At 36.2% G+C, this 20426-nt stretch overlaps 2 protein-coding genes across 2 annotated transcripts; both read left to right on the top strand.

The window, feature by feature from the left end:
* The first annotated feature begins 674 nt into the window (after positions 1-674).
* SKD1 (AAA-type ATPase family protein) lies at positions 675-12893 on the top strand. Its single transcript, XM_088213488.1, has 8 exons — positions 675-1495; positions 2129-2234; positions 4030-4228; positions 11517-11585; positions 11670-11744; positions 11850-11948; positions 12042-12197; positions 12539-12893. Exons 1-8 carry the CDS (start codon positions 1018-1020, stop codon positions 12662-12664), a joined length of 1308 nt encoding a protein of 435 aa, XP_088069614.1. The 5' UTR covers positions 675-1017; the 3' UTR covers positions 12665-12893.
* A 1505-nt stretch (positions 12894-14398) lies between these two features.
* LOC110817268 (subtilisin-like serine-protease S) lies at positions 14399-18202 on the top strand. The gene is made up of 11 exons (XM_022045725.2): positions 14399-14526; positions 14822-14913; positions 14990-15087; positions 15180-15332; positions 15408-15519; positions 15587-16124; positions 16228-16322; positions 16665-16904; positions 16993-17107; positions 17254-17458; positions 17655-18202. Exons 1-11 carry the CDS (start codon positions 14455-14457, stop codon positions 18200-18202), a joined length of 2268 nt encoding a protein of 755 aa, XP_021901417.2. The 5' UTR covers positions 14399-14454.
* Positions 18203-20426: the final 2224 nt, after the last annotated feature.

Raw genomic sequence — 20426 nt, 5'->3', positions numbered from 1 at the left:
TCAACAAAATACAAATATTATCCTTAATATTTTTAGAGCAAATCACTAAATTAGTTCTTAAAATTTGATATTTATTTCAAATTAATTTTGGATTTTTTTTTATTACAATTTAATTTTCAACGTTTATTTTATTTATGGTCAAAGGTCCTTTTTTTTTAAACAAAAAAATTTAAAATAATTTTACAGCATTTAAACATTTTAAAAAATAATTCGAAGAGTAACATTCGTTAATTAATTATTAATAATAATTGAATATATTTGTACTATTTATTTATTTTTAATTAAAAATAAAAAAAATTAAATGTTTAAAATAACTAAAAAAGATTAAGAATTACGTTTATAAAAAATATATATAAATTAAATTATATTTAGCCATATCTTTACTACTATAATAAAAAAATAATTTAAAAGAATTTTAATAAAGATATCAAATATAAAATTTGTTATTTTAATAAGAAATATAAAAAAAAAATTTGTCTGTAAGTAAGTTTTTGTAGATATTTTACATAATGGAAAAATTTATTCTTATGTTATTCGAGTAACATAAAAATAATGTTAAAAATAAAACATTATTATTATTTAAAAATAAAAATTAAAGAATTATTATAAATTTTGATAAAATAAATAATTTTACAAATTTAAGACTAAATTATAATATTTATAGAAAATAGTTTGAAGAAGAAAATAATAATTTGTTGCAAGTAATCTTCCAAGAAAAAGCACCACGACTCAGACCTCTCCATTTTCTTCTTCTCAAATCTTGCTTTCTCTTGTTCATCGTTTATCGATCCCTCTCTGCTTTAACTTATCATCATCTCATACCCTTTTACTATTCTTCAATTTCAAATCCATCGTACTTTCCCCAGGAAAACAAAACAAAAAAAGTATCATGGATGCAACGCGATTCTAGGGTTCCCCTGTTTGGCTGGACTCCGATTTTGCTAATCCAATGCGATTTCGTTGAAAACGTCAAGAAAGTCTGAGAAGAAGCGAACAGATAAAGAAAAAGGGAAGAATATGTATAGCAATTTCAAGGAACAAGCCATAGAATACGTGAAGCAGGCGGTGCAAGAGGATAATGCGGGAAATTATAGCAAGGCCTTCCCTCTTTACATGAATGCCCTCGAGTACTTCAAGACCCATTTGAAGTACGAGAAGAACCCTAAGATCAAGGAAGCAATCACTCAGAAATTCACCGAGTATCTCCGCCGTGCCGAGGAGATCCGCGCAGTTCTTGACGATGGCGGCGCAGGTCCTGCCTCTAACGGGGACGCTGCCGTAGCTACCAGGCCTAAGACCAAGCCAAAGGATGGCGGGGGAGAGGGAGGCGATGGCGAGGACCCCGAGCAAGCCAAGCTTCGGGCTGGCTTGAACTCCGCTATCATCAGGGAGAAGCCCAACGTCAAATGGAGCGATGTTGCTGGCCTCGAGAGCGCCAAGCAGGCCTTGCAGGAGGCCGTTATTTTGCCTGTTAAGTTCCCTCAGTTTTTCACCGGTAAGGGTTTCTACTTTATTTCAATCCTGGTTTCCATGGGTTTTATTTCTTTTGTCAGTTGGATTCTAATCCTACGGGTTGCATCTATCTTATATCTTGTAACTTGTAATTCTATCAGCGCCTGTTAATTGGATTTCAAATTAGTATAAATTCAGCTTTTCTGGAATGCCTTTAATTTTGTTGTATTTGCAATTAGGGTTTGTATCTTATTCCAGGAACACTACCATGCTATTCGTGGACCCTGCTTTTTGACCATATTATCTTTGTTGCCGTGCACATTATGTCTAGGTTATGGTGCTGTGTATTTCTGGATTCCTGTTCAATAATTTGCAATTTGTTAGCAATCTTATATGTAATGAGTTTGCATGTTTAGCTGCTTCAATATCTTCACTTAAGTCTGCCCTAGAAAATAATGGAATAATTGGAACATTGTGATGTTCTTGTTTCATTTCTATTGGTAAAGTTCATATTAGTTCGCTTTATGGGATGTATCAGGCTGGAAAGGAGAAACTCAATGTTGTTACCATACATCCTGTATTTGCTGCTTTATTCGATTTGTTCGATTTATATCAGAATTTAACATTTATGTTCCTATTTTTTCAAGTTCAAAGTTAACTTATTGATCTTTTATAGGAAAGAGACAACCATGGAGAGCCTTTCTATTGTATGGGCCACCTGGGACTGGAAAGTCCTACCTGGCAAAGGCTGTTGCAACTGAAGCTGATTCAACATTTTTCAGGTAATATTCAATTATGAAATATTCGATTGAAGATTTTATTTGTCTACAAGAAACTGTTCTGGATTTTAATATCAGCTGTCCTAGCATCTTACATGGTGTGCTTATCTAATATTATAACTTTTCAGGTAAAATGAAAGCTGATGCTTGGGCTGTAAGAATTAACGTTGACAATTATTACTGTGCAAATATTGATATCATACTTTTGTACTACGTGGTGTATGTCTTGAGAAAACTGCCGTTACTTTGTCAGAAGTTCCATGATGTTTGTGATGCAATCTCTCATTTCCTTTCTATCTCGATGGTCTAAAATTCAGATATCAATTATCCTATTATGTTAGTCCTAATGATAATGAAAGAATAATAACAGAAACCTTGATTTGGCTTTCAAGGTGAATTGGTTCCATCCATCTCTAGATAGTTTCCCTGAGCAGATATGAGTTTGTGACTTTTTGTAATAATTATAACTCAGTAGTTAGCATTTCAATCTGTTCTTTGTTGGTCTTTAAAATGAAAGGGAAAAACATAATTATAACACGGTAGCTAGTGTTTCAATCTCTTGTTTACTGGTCTACAATAAAAGAAAAGTGGAGAATTTGTTCCCTTCTCTTGTGGCTTCTATGCCTTTTAGTGACTGATTGGAAACATGATTGGTCACCTTAAGAGCTTCTTTTTTATAAGAGATTTTATATCAAATTGTGCTTATAATTTAAGATTTCTATGGTTCGGACTCCCAATTTCACATTTTGGGAAACTTTTACTAAGCTCATTTGCTCAGGCTAGCAATATTACCATCTGGGCTTTCTAGGATTTGGATGATAAGTCCTGCCAGAGTTGTAATGATCTTAGAAGTTTAGAAATATTTTTATGTAATACATGTTAATTTGCCTAGTTTGTTGGCTGTTTAGTAACTTACATATTCTCTAGGAAAAGATAATCTTCTGGTGAATGTCGTTAGGAAATCAAATATGACCTATTATATTCTAATCCTATAAAAGAAATTATCAGCGTGAGATGAACAGATTAAGGTAAATGTATATAGGGAAAAGAGTCCTCCCAAAATTACAACAATGCCCGAATAATAGAAACATGCCTTAGATTCCCAAAGATAGTGTGCTGTATCTGGCCCCTTTATTTGGACCTCTTTCTGCATTGTCATTTCTCTGAATATGAACCACAGGTAAACAAATCAAACTAGAACGATCAACACCATAATGTAGTTGAAGCATAAACTTTAGGATACTACTGCCGTTTAATTCTTTGAGCTGTTATAATAGTTCCATTTTCACTTCATATAGTTGTTATTTTCTTTTATGTAGTTTGGCAACTGACGTCCATTATCACTCCGTTTTTTTATACTTTATTGTGTGGCTAGGCACCATATTTTACGTCCACTCTGGCTTCATTATAATTGATAGTTTATTGTACCTGTGGCTAAGCAACTAATGTTCGTCCATTATCAACTTATGTGTTTTGCTTGACCATACAACTATATGGCCAGTGTACGTATTTCTCATATTTCATGTCCATAAACATTAAGAAGTTGTGCTATTGCATTGTCAATGAACCATCTACTCCATCAGCTAGTGTATATCATCTTGTCTGTGAAATTTCTTTTTGAGACTCGTGTGTATCAACTTATAAGCATATCAGATTTACTTCTCCTTCTATTTTTATAGCCCATTTTCTGCTCATACTAGTCAGTTTAATGTTCAGTTCTTGTAGTTCAGGCCCTTAAATTGTTTCTTGTGCATGCATCAGGCTTTAATCTTTAATTTTTTCCTTTTCCATCCACTAGTGTTTCCTCATCAGACCTGGTGTCAAAGTGGATGGGTGAAAGTGAAAAGCTAGTTTCAAACCTTTTCACTATGGCCCGTGAAAGTGCTCCATCCATAATCTTCATTGATGAAATTGATTCATTATGTGGGCAGCGTGGGGAGGGCAATGAGAGTGAAGCTTCAAGACGTATTAAAACAGAACTTCTTGTGCAGATGCAGGTATTTATTTTTGTGTGGCATAACCAGCTTGAAATAATCTTAAGCTTTCTTTAAAATTATTTTATTTCTGGTTGTTCAACCTCTTTCTTTAACTGTAACAGCTTTCCATGTATAAAGTTCACAAACATATTTCCTTGTCACATGGTTACCGTTATGATTAATTTAAGACCTCAAATGAACTTTTTGCTTTCCAGAATTACCCCTGCCAGCCTAGGAAACTATTTTCTCGGAAAGGGAACAGCAAACCAGTTTGAAATAATTTTAAGCTTTTCTTTGAATTTATGCTTTTCTGTTTGTTTAACCTCTTTCTTTTACTTGTAACTGCTTTCCATGTATAAAGTTCACAATCATGTTTGCTTGTCACATAGTTACTATTATGATTAATTTAAAATCTTGAATGAACTTTTACTTTCCATAATCCCCGCTGCTGTCTTATGAAATATTTATGGGAAAGGGAACAGTTAAACATATGCAATGATTAGGTCCAAGGCACTGCCTTACAGTATTATTTTTTCAACATGGACTTTCAGGTTGATTGTTTGGGTCCATGAATTGATTAGACAAAAAAGATAGCTCTTGGCCTAAAGTAGTCCACGTTCTTGTTTTAAATGAGGAATTATTATTGGATTGAAGGCATGAAGGGTCATCTTTTTCTTTTAGGTTGTGTAACTTGAAATGTGCTAAATCATTATTTGATTGATTGAATAGATATCAGCTTGTAATTTTGATATTTTTGTTACAGTGGTGAGTTTGGTTTAAATTCTAGTTATATGGAATATTAATTAGAATGTAATTGAAATATGGAAAATTTTTGAATTAAAATAACAACCTAAATCCATGTCAATTGAATGTCCAATTCAAATAAAGTGTTTTTGTGATTCCTATCTGACGGGTGCTAATACAAAATCCATTGCTACAGCATTAGAGATAGAAGAAGAGTTAATTTAATTATGCATGAAATGCATAAATTATGATTATGTTCAACATAGCAAATAATTAGGATCTAGGAATTGGATGAGAATAAAATTGGCTTGAACTAAATGCAATATAAGGGACATTGAAGATTTCACAGCCTTCCTGGCCCCTTGATCCTATTGGCTCCTTGGTCTGCATAAGGATTCCCATGATTAATTATGTAAGACTCTTGATTGAAAGAGGCTGAGCTAATTCAAGTAGCCTTCTCCTTGGTTTACATTAGTTCCTTGCCGATGTTTATCAGTTTTGCTCTAGACCTTGCACATAGAGGTTCAAGTCCGAATAGCTTGCCAACTGAAATGGCATGGGTCATTTCAGCCTAGGCAAAGTGAGCCTGTAGTGGGCAACGTAGGCCCAAATAGGAGCCTTATACTGGGCCAATTTAATTTGTTGTGCCTTTGAGCTGGAGGCAGGTGGCATGCATACTCCTGCAATTGTTGCATGTGCTTATTTATTCTTTCTTTCTGGGAGAGAGTTGCAGTTATGTGCATGTTCTGGGTGATGGTAGCGCTCTTTTACTTAATTGGGAACCAAATAGCTTACAACATTAAGTGATTTGCTTATCCATGCTTTTGTCACAATTTAGAAATGACATATTATGCTATGTCTTCGGTTGGCCTTTTTCTTTTGAAATAAAAAGTATAAACAGTATATTAATTCTATAGCACCAAGAGGGTGTATCCCATGTACAAAAGATATTCACAAATCAGTAAGATTATCTATAACATGTCCAATATTCTTCATCGTATACATGTCATATCCTAAAAAAATAGAGGCAAAATAAAGAAGTTGTCTATCCCTAATCTTTGACATATTATTCTCCACCCTATCAAAAGCTTTTCTATTTCTCTCTTTTCATACCACCTAAAAGACAGTTAAAAGAATTAACTCTATAATTTTTTCTTTTTACAAACTTCCCCCCAAGTCCAAATCACCTCCTTCACCGAGCCTACCATAACCCAGCTAATTCCAAGAAGACCATATATCATAGACCAAAGGTTACATGCAGTAAGACACATAAAAGAAGGTGGTTGCAAGTCTCAGCCGCTTGCTTACATGAGTAGCAACCATTGACCATCATTCTGCCCCTTCTCATCAGGTTGTTACTAGTCAACATGCACTCCTTACCTGCCTCGCACGCAAAGAAAGCAATTCTTGGTGGAGCCTGGGCCTTCCAAATCTGTTTGGCAGGAAAACAATCCACCCTCATGTCACTCAGCCATCAGCAGCTCATAAAATGACTTAACAGTGAGCTCTCGATTTTTCTTCAGTTTCCAGCAAAAGTTAGTTCCTATCCGAATTCACCTATACACCATATAGTAAATGGAGTAAAGCTTCATATTCTCCTACCTCCCAATCATTGAGGTTCCTAATCACATCAAAACTCCAGCCCCTGCCATTCCCCCCCTCCAACTCCCAACCCCAAACCCCTCCATTGAGATGTTCCCCTTTGCAATGATAAAAATTTGTGCAAACGGATCTGACCCCCAACTCACTCATCCGACCAAAAACGGATTTTATCCCCCCTCCCTAACTTTCACTCAACACATTGAAGAAATTTTCCACTACCCAAGCTACTTTTCCTCCACAAACTCAAACCATGAGATCTACCTGTTGCATCCCAAGAATCACTGTCCTCCAATTTCCCCCAATGGGCCTCCATAACTCTCTTCCATAATCTATCATTCCCCTTCAGATATCTCCAGATCCATTTACCATGTGGAGCCATATTTATCTCAACTATAGACCGAAGCTCCAAACCCCCGAGCCCCACAAGCTTATTCACATCCTTTCATTTCACCGGGTGGTATCTCCTTCTTCCCTCATCATTCCCCCAAAGTAAGTGACATTAAATTCCTTACAACTTCTTAGCAATCTTCATAGGAATTGTGAGCGCCAAAAAATAATATATAGGAAGATTAGAAAGTGTGCTTTTTTTAGTGCAAGTCTACCTCCTTTAGACAAAAAATTCATCTTCCAATTAGCCAGTCTCTTCTCAAACAGTTCTATCACCGAATCCTATGTCCCAAATTCCTTGTATAGAACCAACATAGCCCCAAATATTTTGTAGGGAGCTTTGCCATTTTACGCCCCAACACTCCTGCAAGAGTGTTGTCATCCGCCCGGTCACCAATTCTCACCATCTCAGATTTATTCAGGTTGATGTCTAAACCTAAAGCAGCCTGAAAACAATGAAGTACACATCTTAGACTCGGGATCACCTTGCTCCAATTGACAGAAAATAAAAGTACCATCTACAAAGAACAGATGAGAGACTTCTACTTGTTGATTTCTTCTCTCACCCGAACCCCCTTGAAGCAAATCCAGGTCCTTTGCTTTTTCTATCAATTTGTTCAAGGCTTCCATTACATTATAAAAAGTAATGGCAAGAGAGAGTTGCCTTGTCTTAAACCTCTTGATGCCTTGAAAATAGAAGAAGGACCTCCATTGATCATCACTGCAAAAGTAGTTGATATACACGAATGCATCCATCTTCTCCACTTCTACCCAAATCCTAATCTCCTTAACATGTAATCCACAAAGTCCCATCTTACATAATCATATGATTTTTCTATATCTAATTTATACAGGATCCCCTCATTCTTGTTGCCCACAAGGCCATCCACCAATTCATTCGCCACCATCACCACATCCATAATCTGCCTTCCTTCCACAAATGCATGCTGATTTTCCCTAATCACTAAACCCAACACATTAGACAACCTTTTCGTTAAAGCTTTAGATATTAGCTTGCAGATGCACCTCAACAAGCTTATAGGTCTAAAATCTTTTATATTCCTTGTCCCTTCTCTCTTTGCAATGAGTACCATAAACATAGCATTCAGTTACTTCACAAATGACCGTGATCTGTGAAATTTGTTAGACACCTTCATTAAATCTTCCTTGACCACTTGTCAAAATTTCTGTAGGAATCTCATATTGAAGCTCTTTAGCCCAGGAGTTTTGTCACCATTGAAATACTTGAGGGCATCTTTAATTTCCTCTTCCATGAACTCCCTCTTAAGGTTGACTCTATCATCATTATCCAACTCCTTAAACAGCATATTGTCCAATCTCGGTCTTCTCCCAAAATCTTCTTGGTACAAGTTTGAAAAAGAGGCATTGGCTTCTTCCCTCATAGCTATGTTTCCTTCAATATTTTGATTATCCACAATCAACTCATCAACATAATTAAATCTCCGTTGGTGGTTGGCCAAACAATGGAAATATCTTATATTCCTATCTCCTTCTTTGATACATCTCTCTCTAACCTTCTGGCGCCACGAGATCTCCCGAAGGATATTATTCATTATCTCCTCTTCTTTAAGTCCTTTGTCTACTTTTTGATCTCATCTTTTAGATACTTTAGCTAGAAGACCACCCTATAACTAGCTTTCCCAATCAACTTGGTCTCTTTCCATGTCCTCTTGATTCCTAAAGCTCTCCACTTTCAACCACTTGTTACCAAATCTAAAAGGAATAGGGCTCCATTCAATGCCATCTGAAGTGATGCAGATCTAGAAGTGTACTCGAATGGTGGTTTTTGCAACACCTTTTGAGACAATCCTGAGAGATGGATCAAGAAATCTGTAGATAGAAAAAAATAGGTCAATTCTTGAAAACGAGAGACTCTTGTCTCATTTGTCACGTCCGTTTGCTTCCCATCAGTGGCAAGTCCACCAACTCTATCCTTTCCAAGGTTTCTTTGAATTCCTTAGCACATGAATTTGAAAATTGGTCCCCTGATCTTTCACTCCTTAACACCACATTAAAGTTGCACCCTACTCCCCGACCCATCTACTACCCCACGTCTTTTTAATCTCTCCCAGTTCCCTCCACATAATGGCCCTCTCAGCTTTAGTACCCCAAGAATACACACCTGTTAATACCTACCTCCCCTCCTTTACAATTCTCAAGAACACATGATAGTGTTGTTTCCCCTAACATTATCTCCTTACATCTCGCCATATCCTCCCTCCAGGCAACCACAATACTTCACGCGGTCCACTTCGTTAGTAAAATATGCCATCCCGACTCCTTCACCCTCTAGCTCCCTAGAGATATATTATGTTCGGCTACCATCTCTTCAAGCATCCTCTCAAAATATCCCTTTTCTTCCTGTCATTTAGTCTCCAGATATTTCACGAGATTATTTACTTATCATTCTTGTTTTTACAGCTCTCCCCTCCTTCCCATTGTCTTTCCTTTTGCAATCATAACTGATTGTTGATTGCAACCTCTTTAATTCCCCAGACCCTCTTTCCCCCTCTTTCTTCCTCTCCCTCACAACCGAATTAGGACCATTCTATTTCTCCCTCCTTTCGATCTCTTCAATGATGTGCATCATCTGGTCTTCAATTCCCTCAAAGGTAACTCTTAATATCTTACTTATTTTCTAGATATTTTGCATTACCCGGAACAATTTACAATTTTCCCTTTCACTCCTAACAACAAGCTGATCCCTGCCTTCACCAAAACTAACCCCTGCTTCCATGCTTTCCACATCAGCGATTGCATTCTCAGATGTGATTATGACCCGTTCCAACTCATTACTACTATCATTCTCCCTCTCCTCATCACTGTTTGTGCCTCTCGAGCAATCCCCTTCCCCTCCATCTCCCCGATTCTCCTCCTTTCTTTCTCATCCGACACTTCCATAATTTTCAACTTCTTCACTCTCCGCAGATTCTTTCTCTACCCCTTCAACTCTCTCCCCTTCCTCAACCTCCTTGATTTTCCGCCCCTCTTCTTTGCCCCGAAACCTTCCTCTTTGTCACCCTCCTCCTAGCTCAATAGAGCAGAACGGTTGGGTCTTTTCTTCTCAATATCCATTTCACTTTAGACCCGTTAACCCGCTTTTTAATTGTACACAGTCCGGCCCATTCAATCCACTTACCCTTCTCCTCTCACGTGTACTGTTTATATATTCTCAGCCCATTTGCTTCTAACCTCCTGGAAGAGTAAATGCTCGACCCTTTTTTAGTGTTGTTACCAAAACGACCCCGCCCTTGTGTATTTTGGTATCCATTATTTTGCCGGCCAACTATTAGCATTTGATTTTCAAACTTGACCCACCCCCCTTCCATCCCGGGTCCCTTCTGTCCTACTTGCACATCTCCCTTGGAGTTGCCCGCTGTTGCAGATGACCCAGTTGCCTCCACTTTGATTCTGAACTCCGCCTGACAGTGCGAGCAATGCAGTACTTCATTCCACTGATTGCTGGTCACCTCTTCTTCCATCTTCTCCCTGCTATCGGGATTGGAGATTTCTCTGTCCGCAAGCTCAAATGCAGCCTTAATGACTTGCCACCAGCCTCCCGCCCCCGGGCTGTCAGAGATGAAAATATGTTTAACAGCCTTCTTCTTTTCTTCAGTTAAAACCAAAATCTCTTTTGATCCTATTCCAAACGAGAGCAAACCAAAGGTTATGAAGCAGTCCTGCCTTGTTCTTTCCCCATGATTTGCCTCCTTTTTTTCAGTAATAGTCCTCCAAAGCATCCACCAGCCACAACACCTCTTTTTCCAGGGAGATTGTTATTCAGAATCTCCTTCCATTTTCACTTATTCTCAACCCTTTCGTATTCCTTCCTTCACAAGCCACGTCAAAAGACTTCTTCTCTATCATCACGAATTTTCTCCTTTCTGGCATTATTTCTTCTTCCCTACTGGTTGGCTGCTTACCTCTCTTCTTGTCCTCAACAGTCCTGTTTCACCTGTTATGATCCCCTTCTTCCCTCCTGCTCCCTAACCCCTTTAGAAACCCTAATCCGCCAGGTCACGTGCCCTAACCCATCTATCTTCAGTTGGTATATTGTTTTTGTGCCTCCATAAATTTAGGGGAAGTCAGATTATTATTTCCGCTTACTAATTGATAATGGATGTGCAGTTCACGTCTCTCTGTGATGTTTGAAATTTGCACCTTTCCATCAAAATAATATATATTTGAAAGTAACTCTCTGTCTCTCTCTGCTTGTCAAGGGAACAGTAAGTATCTCTCTTTATTTGAGAGAGGTAACATATCCTCAAACCACTAGACCCTTTTGTAAACTTAAGATTACTGTTACTGGTTTGAAAGCCTAAACTCTTGTTTTTCATGTTCTTGTTATTGGTTTGTAGTTAATTATTTAAGCATCATATGAAGTTGATAGTCCTTTTTCCTATCAATTCAATATTTTAAGTTATGAACCATGCAAAGTTCTAATGAGGTCTACTTCAGCTTCTAATACAAATTACTAAGTATGGAAGATATTTATGCAGAATTTTCTCTATTTTAAATTATATTTGTGAATTTCAATGTCCTTTTTATATCTTAGGGTGTGGGACACAACGATCAGAAGGTTCTTGTTCTTGCAGCAACAAATACACCATATGCTTTAGATCAGGTAAAAGGACACATGAAATTGTTGACATGTATCTTAAGTTCTGATTACTGTTAGGCATCTATTGCTAATCAGTGGTAATTATAGGCCATTCGGCGGCGTTTTGACAAGCGTATATATATTCCTCTACCAGACTTGAAGGCTCGGCAACATATGTTCAAAGTACTTGAACTTCCTCTTAATGTTCTTGTGTTTTAAATCTTGTTGAGGGAAGGAAATATATATAATGACTGCTGGGGGTTGTTTTGGCTCAAAAAACTTTTACAGGTGCATTTAGGAGATACTCCTCACAACTTGACTGAAGCTGATTTTGAAAGCTTGGCGCGCAAGACAGAGGGATTTTCTGGCTCAGATATATCTGTTTGTGTAAGTGGAATCTGCACTTTTCTTTTGAAATTAGTAAATACTTCAGAAATTCCTCAGCTTTTAGCAATTCTTGCATTGTTTTGTATCTGACAGGTAAAGGATGTCCTCTTTGAGCCTGTTCGTAAAACCCAAGATGCCATGTTCTTTGTCAAGTCTCCTAGTGGGATGTGGGTGCCATGTGGACCTAAGCAACCAGGTGCTGTCCAAATTACAATGCAGGAGCTGGCAGCGCAAGGACTAGCAGCAAATGTAAGGATTATTTAAATCCAATTAAGTTTTGTTGCTTATTTACATCACTTTGATTTATTATAGTCTGATGTTGGACATAGGTGCTGAATGTGAAAAAAATGTGTTTTCTCATTTATGAAAATATGCGTCTTTGGATGTACTAGGAGATACTTTGTGTTAAGTTCACCATTATAAAAATAAATAATATTAAGTTTTAGAACAAACAAATGAATTTTGTGAAGCAAATTTCTGGAAGAAATTGTAAGGGAAATAAAAGAAATTAGAAATTGTTATTACTACAACGCTCTTGAATGTTAAAAGTACCTGATAATTACTTGCATCTGGATTACTGTTGAATGCAGATTATTCCACCCCCCATCACAAAAACAGATTTTGATAAGGTTCTTGCTAGACAGAGGCCAACTGTGAGTAAATCTGACCTTGAGGTTCATGAGAGATTTACAAAGGAGTTTGGAGAGGAAGGTTGACAGATTTAATGAAGTCATATCTCATTGATCCACACTAGTGAGTCCGATCACCAAAGTTTGTACTTTTATTTATCACTACTGGATCCGATGTTTTATGTTGTTAGCATATTGAAATGGGGAAGATTGGTTTCCCTTTACTGTATTGGACAGAAAATGGAAGTTTGATACTTGTTGAATTGCATGTTCAAATTCTGTAAAGAAGATAATGAAAATACTGCGTTGAAGATAATTGGAAATTGTGTCTGCATGATTCAGGGGAAGTGATTTGGAGATGATGTATTTGTAGCACTGGTGCTTTTACCAACCCGGTGTTGATATGGGTCTAGTTGAAAGATTTTTATGCCAACAAATTTAAAATCTTCATCTAAATAAAGCTTGTAGAAATTTAACATTTAATTTGTGAGGGCATTTGGACTTTTATGGGTTAGTTTGCTATTTCGGAGGACACTTGATGATTTAGGTTTTGTTTGGATAAATTTCAGTGATGGTTAATTAATGTATAATAATGACATTAATTGAATATGATAAATTTTTTTTTATATTTGGATAATAAAATAGTATGATTATATTTTTAGTTAAATTATTAATTTAATTTTATATATTATATATAATAATAAATAATATAAAATGTAAAAAAAAAAAAAATTATTTATTAATATAATTATATTTATATTTAAATAAATAATTATTATATATAATTAAATTAAAATTTTATATTTAATAAAATAAATAATAATTATTTATATTATTATATTAATTTAATGAGTTTTTAATTATTTGGACATATATGAAATTAATTAAATTAGATGGGGATATAATGAGAAACAAATAGAATGTCCACCAAATACTATTAATTTGGTGATTTAAAAATTCACTCTAAAATTTACCAGTCAAATAGAAATGAACACGATTTTTTCACGCCCGTAAAATATCATATATTAAAATTCTATCATTTAACATGATTCAAACAAAATATTAAGATTCTAACTATTGATTGAAAGTCTAATTGTTATTGCAAAGTGAAAAATAGCACACTAATTAAAATTTCTTGTTATTTATATAATAAACGTATTAAAAAATTTATGATAATATTGTGGATGACTAAGGAAATATTTGTTTTTCAAAACAAATTGTATAAATATTATACTTCATAATTAAGACTAAAAAGTTATTAAATATATTAATGAAACTTTTAAATTGTAATTAGATTCATTTATAAGATTGAATTCAAAATAAAGTGGGGAAATATTTAATGGCCTTGAAATGATAAGTAGAATGTAGATTTATTAAAAAAGTATTTCCCAAAAGTTCTAAAACATATGAACATCAACTCCAAACAAGCAAGATCTTACAGTTTTAGTTAATATAGATCCTACATTTTTAAAAGAATATAATGAACGTTATTTAGAAAACCCAAGAAGCCAAATGTATTTACCTTTCTTTTTTCTTTTTTTTTTTTCCTAAAGCCGGCTTTACTGGTCAAAATAACATATATATATATATATATATAATTATATCTACATGTCTGTTAATAAGACTTATTGGTAGTATATGTATTTGATCTAAGTTATACCTTTTGTTGTAAATGATTATTGCAACAGATTAAAAGGAAAGCATACAAAAAATGAATGCTACACTGAGCCGGCATTAGTCTTCTTCTTCTTATCTCTATCTGACCATTATATCATTGTTTTGGGTTTATAAGAAGTGCTTTCTACATGCATCCTCCAAACACCCCCACTAACTCTCTCCTCTTTCTTCTCACTAGCAAGCTTTCTTTCATTTTGCTCATGATGAGCTTTTCCAAGCTTCTTACTCTTTTATGGATGATTGGACTTGTTTGGGCAGATGCAAGTACCAAGGTACAAATAAGACATTGTTTGTTTGTACCTGCAACTTTGTTGACTTGTAATGTTATTCCGTTTGAGTTATCAAGTTTATAATAATAGTGTTAATTCGTCTGAATTAAATGTTCTTAACCCATTTAGGACTTAGTTATGATTTGTATATTTAATACACAACTAAATCAACCTATTGATTTTGTACTTTTACACGTTAATGAAGAAATCACAAAAACACAAAACTTGAAGCAAATTTTCTTTTATGGTTTCGAATATTTTTATACTTCCGTTATAATTACTCTCAATTGCTCTGCAGCATTACATTGTTTACATGGGGCAACACTCACACCCTACTTCAGAATCTGTCGTCAAAGCTAATCATCACTTACTTGCTTCAGTCACTGGGAGGCATGCCACTCCACACAACTTACTATTTTATTCATGCTTCTTCTTCAACCATGTAATTTTTTCAAATTTTTTTCAGTTTGCTTGCAGCACAAGAAGCAACACTTCACCATTACAGCAAAAGCTTTAGAGGATTCTCGGCAGTGCTTACCCCTAGCCAAGCTCAACAACTTTCAGGTATTATCATTCCATGCTCTCCACAAAATACCCACCATATATATAGATTTATATACGTATCCTATAATTGATCTCATATTATTTTTTTCCAGAGAGAAATCCAGTTATTTCTGTTTTTGAGAGTAGGATGAATAAGCTCCATACAACACATTCATGGGACTTTCTGGGAGTAGATTATATTCACCAGTATAATCACCTCAAAATGGACTTAGGATCTGATGTTATAGTTGGTGTCATCGATACTGGTAATCATTAATATAAATCCTATCTCCTCCATTGTGTTTTTTGCCACTAGTCATTCAAGTTCAACTGTGTTTCAGGAGTCTGGCCTGAATCAGACAGCTACGATGACCAAGGATTAGGTCCTGTTCCTACAAAATTCAAGGGAGAATGTGTTCCAGGCGAGAGGTTTACGTTATCAAACTGCAACAGGTGTGCATTGCATTTAAACATTACAAACTCCATGCAAAATAATTGACATTTGCATATGTACTTACAGGAAAATTATTGGTGCTCGGTTTTATTCAAAAGGGTTCGAGGCAGAAATGGGGCCACTTGAATCTTTCAACAGCATTTTCTTCCGGTCTGCTCGAGACAGTGATGGTCATGGAACGCATACTTCCTCAACAATAGCTGGGTCTATGGTAGCAAATGCCAGTTTGTTTGGGATGGCCAGAGGGACTGCAAGAGGTGGTGCACCAGGTGCTAGACTAGCCATTTACAAGGCTTGTTGGTTTAACCTGTGTAGTGATGCTGATCTTCTTTCTGCCTTGGATGATTCTATAAGTGATGGTGTAGATATCATCTCTCTGTCCCTTGGTCCTGACCCTCCCCAGCCTATTTACTTTGAAGATGCGATCTCAATAGGAGCATTCCATGCGTTCCAGAAAGGAATACTTGTTTCGGCTTCAGCCGGAAACTCCTTCTTCCCAAATACTGCTTGCAATGTTGCTCCTTGGATCCTAACCGTTGCTGCAAGTTCTCTGGACAGGGAATTCAACTCAAATATATACTTAGGAAATTCACAAATTTTGAAGGTAACCATTAGGAAACAACTCTTTCACCACCAAATTATACTCAGTGAGAGGCAGGAGAAGCTATATAACATCAATATTTAAGAGGAACTTCTTTCTTTTTCAGGGTTTTTCCTTGAACCCTTTTAAAATGGAGTCGTCATATGCTTTAATAACTGGGGGTGCAGCAGCTGCCCAAGGAATTCCAGCTAAGAATGCAAGGTATGCTTCATATTTTCTCGTAAAGATTCGCAAAAGACTTGCCTTGAACTTCAATTATAGCCTTACCAAGTTGACCAACCACAGCCATCAGCTGCAAGAACAGAAAGGAAAAAGAAAAGGGTATCCTGCCTCCATGGCTCTTACCTGTCAGCCTAAATCAGGATAAGCAACAAAAATCATGTTATCCATATGTATAGTTTATAAAGTTCAGTTACTATTCCTTCCAAATATTCGACAACCGAAACCCAAGGAACCCAGATTATGTTTTGGTGGACTTTGATTGAATTTTCGCTTTCATTATGCTTAACATGCTTAACATGGTCCTTCTCCTTTTTATGTCAGCTTTTGCAAAAACAACACTCTAGATGCCACCATAATTAAGGGGCGGATTGTGGTGTGTGCACTTGAGGCTCTCACGGATAACAGAAGAGCAAAAGCCTTAGTTGTAAGACAAGGGGGTGGTGTTGGAATTATTCTCATTGATCCATTTGCCAAAGATGTAGGTTTCCAGTTTGTAATTCCAGCAACTCTAATAGGCCAAGAGGAAGCACAAATGCTACAATTATATATGACAACCAACAAGTGAGTAACATTGAAATTTAACTATCAATAAGACAATAGTATGAAGTTGAATAATACTAATTTGACACAAATGTTTTTATTATTGCAGAAATCCAGTTGCTAGAATATCCCCGACAATAACAATTTCCAACACCAAACCTGCACCAAAAGTAGCTGTATTCTCTTCTAGGGGACCCAACATCCTTACACCAGACATTATTAAGGTAAATTTATAAATTCTTATATCATCTATACATGTATTATGAACTCTGGAAGGTGGGCATTTAGATATAGAATGTCTCTTCGTGTTTCAATGTAAGCAAATAATGACTTAATGAGGTAGACCTGACAATGCAAATTCCAATTGCAGCCAGATGTTACGGCACCTGGACTGAATATTTTGGCAGCATGGTCTCCAGTTGCAACTGAAGCCACAGCTGGACAGTCTGTCAGTTACAATGTAATATCCGGCACCTCGATGTCTTGTCCCCACATTTCTGCAACTGCTGCGATTATAAGATCTTATCGACCTTTATTGAGCCCAGCAGCCATAATGTCTGCAATCATGACAACAGGTTAGCTATTTCTATTTTGAAAATTTCCTAGTATTTCCTGTTACTTTAACAAAGGAAACCGTAATATCGAATTGATCAATAGGCATCACTTCCTATCCATTCCACTTATATAGTTACCAAAATATATTCAATGATAAGACATGAGCACCCACTTGACATATTTTCAGCTGATATATATGTTCTCATTTTCTTACAGCTACTGTCCTAGATAACACCAACCACATAATTAGAAGAGACCCAGATGAAGCTGAGACCAATCCTTTCGACTATGGATCTGGACATATAAACCCAACAGCTGCATTGAATCCTGGGCTTGTTTATGACTTTGATGCCAATGACATTATCAAGTTCCTATGCAGCACTGGTGCAAGCTCTAAACAGCTGAAAAACCTTACAGGAGAGACAACTTATTGCTCATACCCCCCAAAACCCTCCTACAATTTTAACTATCCCTCAATTGGTGTGTCTAGCTTGAATGGAAGTTTATCTGTTTATCGAACAGTTACATATTATGGTGAAGGACCGATTGTCTATGTGGCACATGTCGATTATCCAGCAGGTGTCAGGATTACAGTTACTCCTTCAAAACTGGGTTTTACAAAGACTGGGGAGAAGATGACTTATAGGGTTGATTTTGTACCGTACAAGCAGAGTAATGGAACATATGTATTTGGAGCTTTGACATGGAGCAATGGTGTCCACAGGGTTAGAAGTCCCATCAGTCTCAATGTAGTTTCTCTATAGGAGAAAGTATTAGACCAAATTCTAAGTTCAGCACAAGTTTCAATCTGTTTTCTCCTTCTGCAAGTCATGGCCCTCATTTCTATCCAAAAAGCCGAAGGAATTGAAAATGAATGGATATTTTTTTAAGCATAAGTAGTTGTCTTATCTTCTTTCAGATCATTTAAATCCTCCATCTCCGTGATCTATTTATTCCTGGATCATTTCCCAGAAGTTTTCGGAAATTCCTCAGAAGTCAGCTTCTTTAAGTTCTATTATCTCATTTTTAAATTTTCATGTCAAGAATCTGCTGTAGAAGTTCTTCAGAATCCTTTTCAGTTGTACATTACAATATACAGTAAGTGGATACTGCTAGAAATGAGAAAGATAGTTTTGGCTAAAGAGGCATTTATATTTAATAGTGGACATTTTGCAGATTCAAGTTACAAATGCATCACCCAGAAAAAGTAACAAATGCATAAAAGCTTTCTGCATTTAATAAGTTGACTTCTGCTATTGCTATTGTACCTTGTTGCACAAACAACCATTACATGATTCTATATATTCAACTATTGAATTGTCAACGTTCTTTACAAGAGCAACTGCAATATCTTATCACAAAAGCCTCTTAAAAATTGTGGATTGCAACTTCAGTAGCAAGCTGGCAAAAAATAATCCAAAGCATGTAGTATGAATAAACCTACATGAGCAAAGGTCCCTGCATCCAAAATAACACATACAATTGACATTCCTCAACTTTTAGACTCTTAATCTAAGTGTGAGATACCTGTTATTAGATATGAAACCACAAGGTTCGCACCTACTAACAGAATCCACCTTCATGAAAGCATCCTCTCCAGGTTTATGAGACCTAAAAATAAAACTAGTAGCAGTTTTAAATATGCTAATTTGCTTCAGTGCCACCAAAAAATATTTCTTTTACCTAACAAATGTCTTGGTCTTGGTCTTTGTGCTCATCATTGGTGTCCTTAAGAACATAATTTGTATGAGACTGGTAAGCAAATGTCCATCAACATGTTTGATGCTTGATTTGAGTGGACGTCCAACATAAGTTTATAAAAGAGTTCAAAAGGGAAAATAGTAGACTAGAGTATTAGCTTAAAATGTTGGTTTTGGTATATTGCATTAAGTTGGTATCTTTTCTTTACTTTTTTTTTTTTGTACAAGGAGAGGCAAAAACTACAAGAAAATTAAGAGATCGTCATGCACATTCGGAGTCAGGAGACACCCATGATATCGTCAATGAGAACTTGTTGGAAATCATTCATTCGGCATCTAAACATAAGAATAGAGCCCCATCGGTAGAGAGAAACCAACATTTTCCAACCAATCAACGCATCTATTTCCTTCACGAAAGACATGTTGGATCCTGACCTGCTAGTCCTATAATAGCAAGTGCTTGATCTTATGAACGAGAGCGACATGCACATTAGTGCCGTAATCTTTCTTAATAAATAACTGCACCGCCCAAACACTATCCATTTTCAGGATAATATTATAGAACCCAGCATGCCAAGCGAGTTGAAGGCCATCGAGAGCACCCCAACAATAGCAAGTGCTTGATCTTACGAACGAGAGCGGCATGCGCATTAGTGCCGTAATCTTCCTTAATAAATAACTGCACTGCCAAAATACTATCCATTTTCAGGATAATATTACAGAACCCAGCATGCCAAGCGAGTTGAAAGCTGTCGAGAGCACCCCAAAGTTTGGTTTGAAGCACAGAACATCTGCCAATCTTCTTGCTGAAACTTCTCAAGCAGGCACTGTAGCAGCCCCGGAAATTTAAAATGGAATTTATATTCAAAAATATCAAATGCGGAAGCGAGGTCAAAATTTGAATAACATCCCTTACACTGAAACCAAAACGTGCTCACAAAATATAAAAGATTAAACTACCTAAAGGAGAAACTTGAAAGTAAAAACTACGAATGTGACTATGGAGTCTTTAGGCATCCCCTTCGTCGTCCTCCTGCGGAACCGGCTCGGGAACGATGTCCTCTTGATCTGAAATGATTAAATAAGGAATGAGCTATACTAGCCCAGTAAAGACATCACGATATCTCACCGTCACGGAGGTAAAGGTGGGTAGAAAACACAAAAAGACCAATGGAGCATAATTTACAACAAATCCTTTTATCGATAATAAAACCTTTACCATTTACTTACCTCGGTGAAATTCATAAAATAATATACGAAAGCAATAACATCATCATCATCATGGAAA

Source organism: Carica papaya, chromosome 2, assembly GCF_054855325.1.
Source record: "Carica papaya isolate Zhongbai chromosome 2, ASM5485532v1, whole genome shotgun sequence".
Classification (NCBI taxonomy): domain Eukaryota; kingdom Viridiplantae; phylum Streptophyta; class Magnoliopsida; order Brassicales; family Caricaceae; genus Carica; species Carica papaya.
The sequence above is the reverse complement of the archived record's forward strand: the minus strand, read 5'-3'. Positions and strand labels throughout refer to the sequence as shown.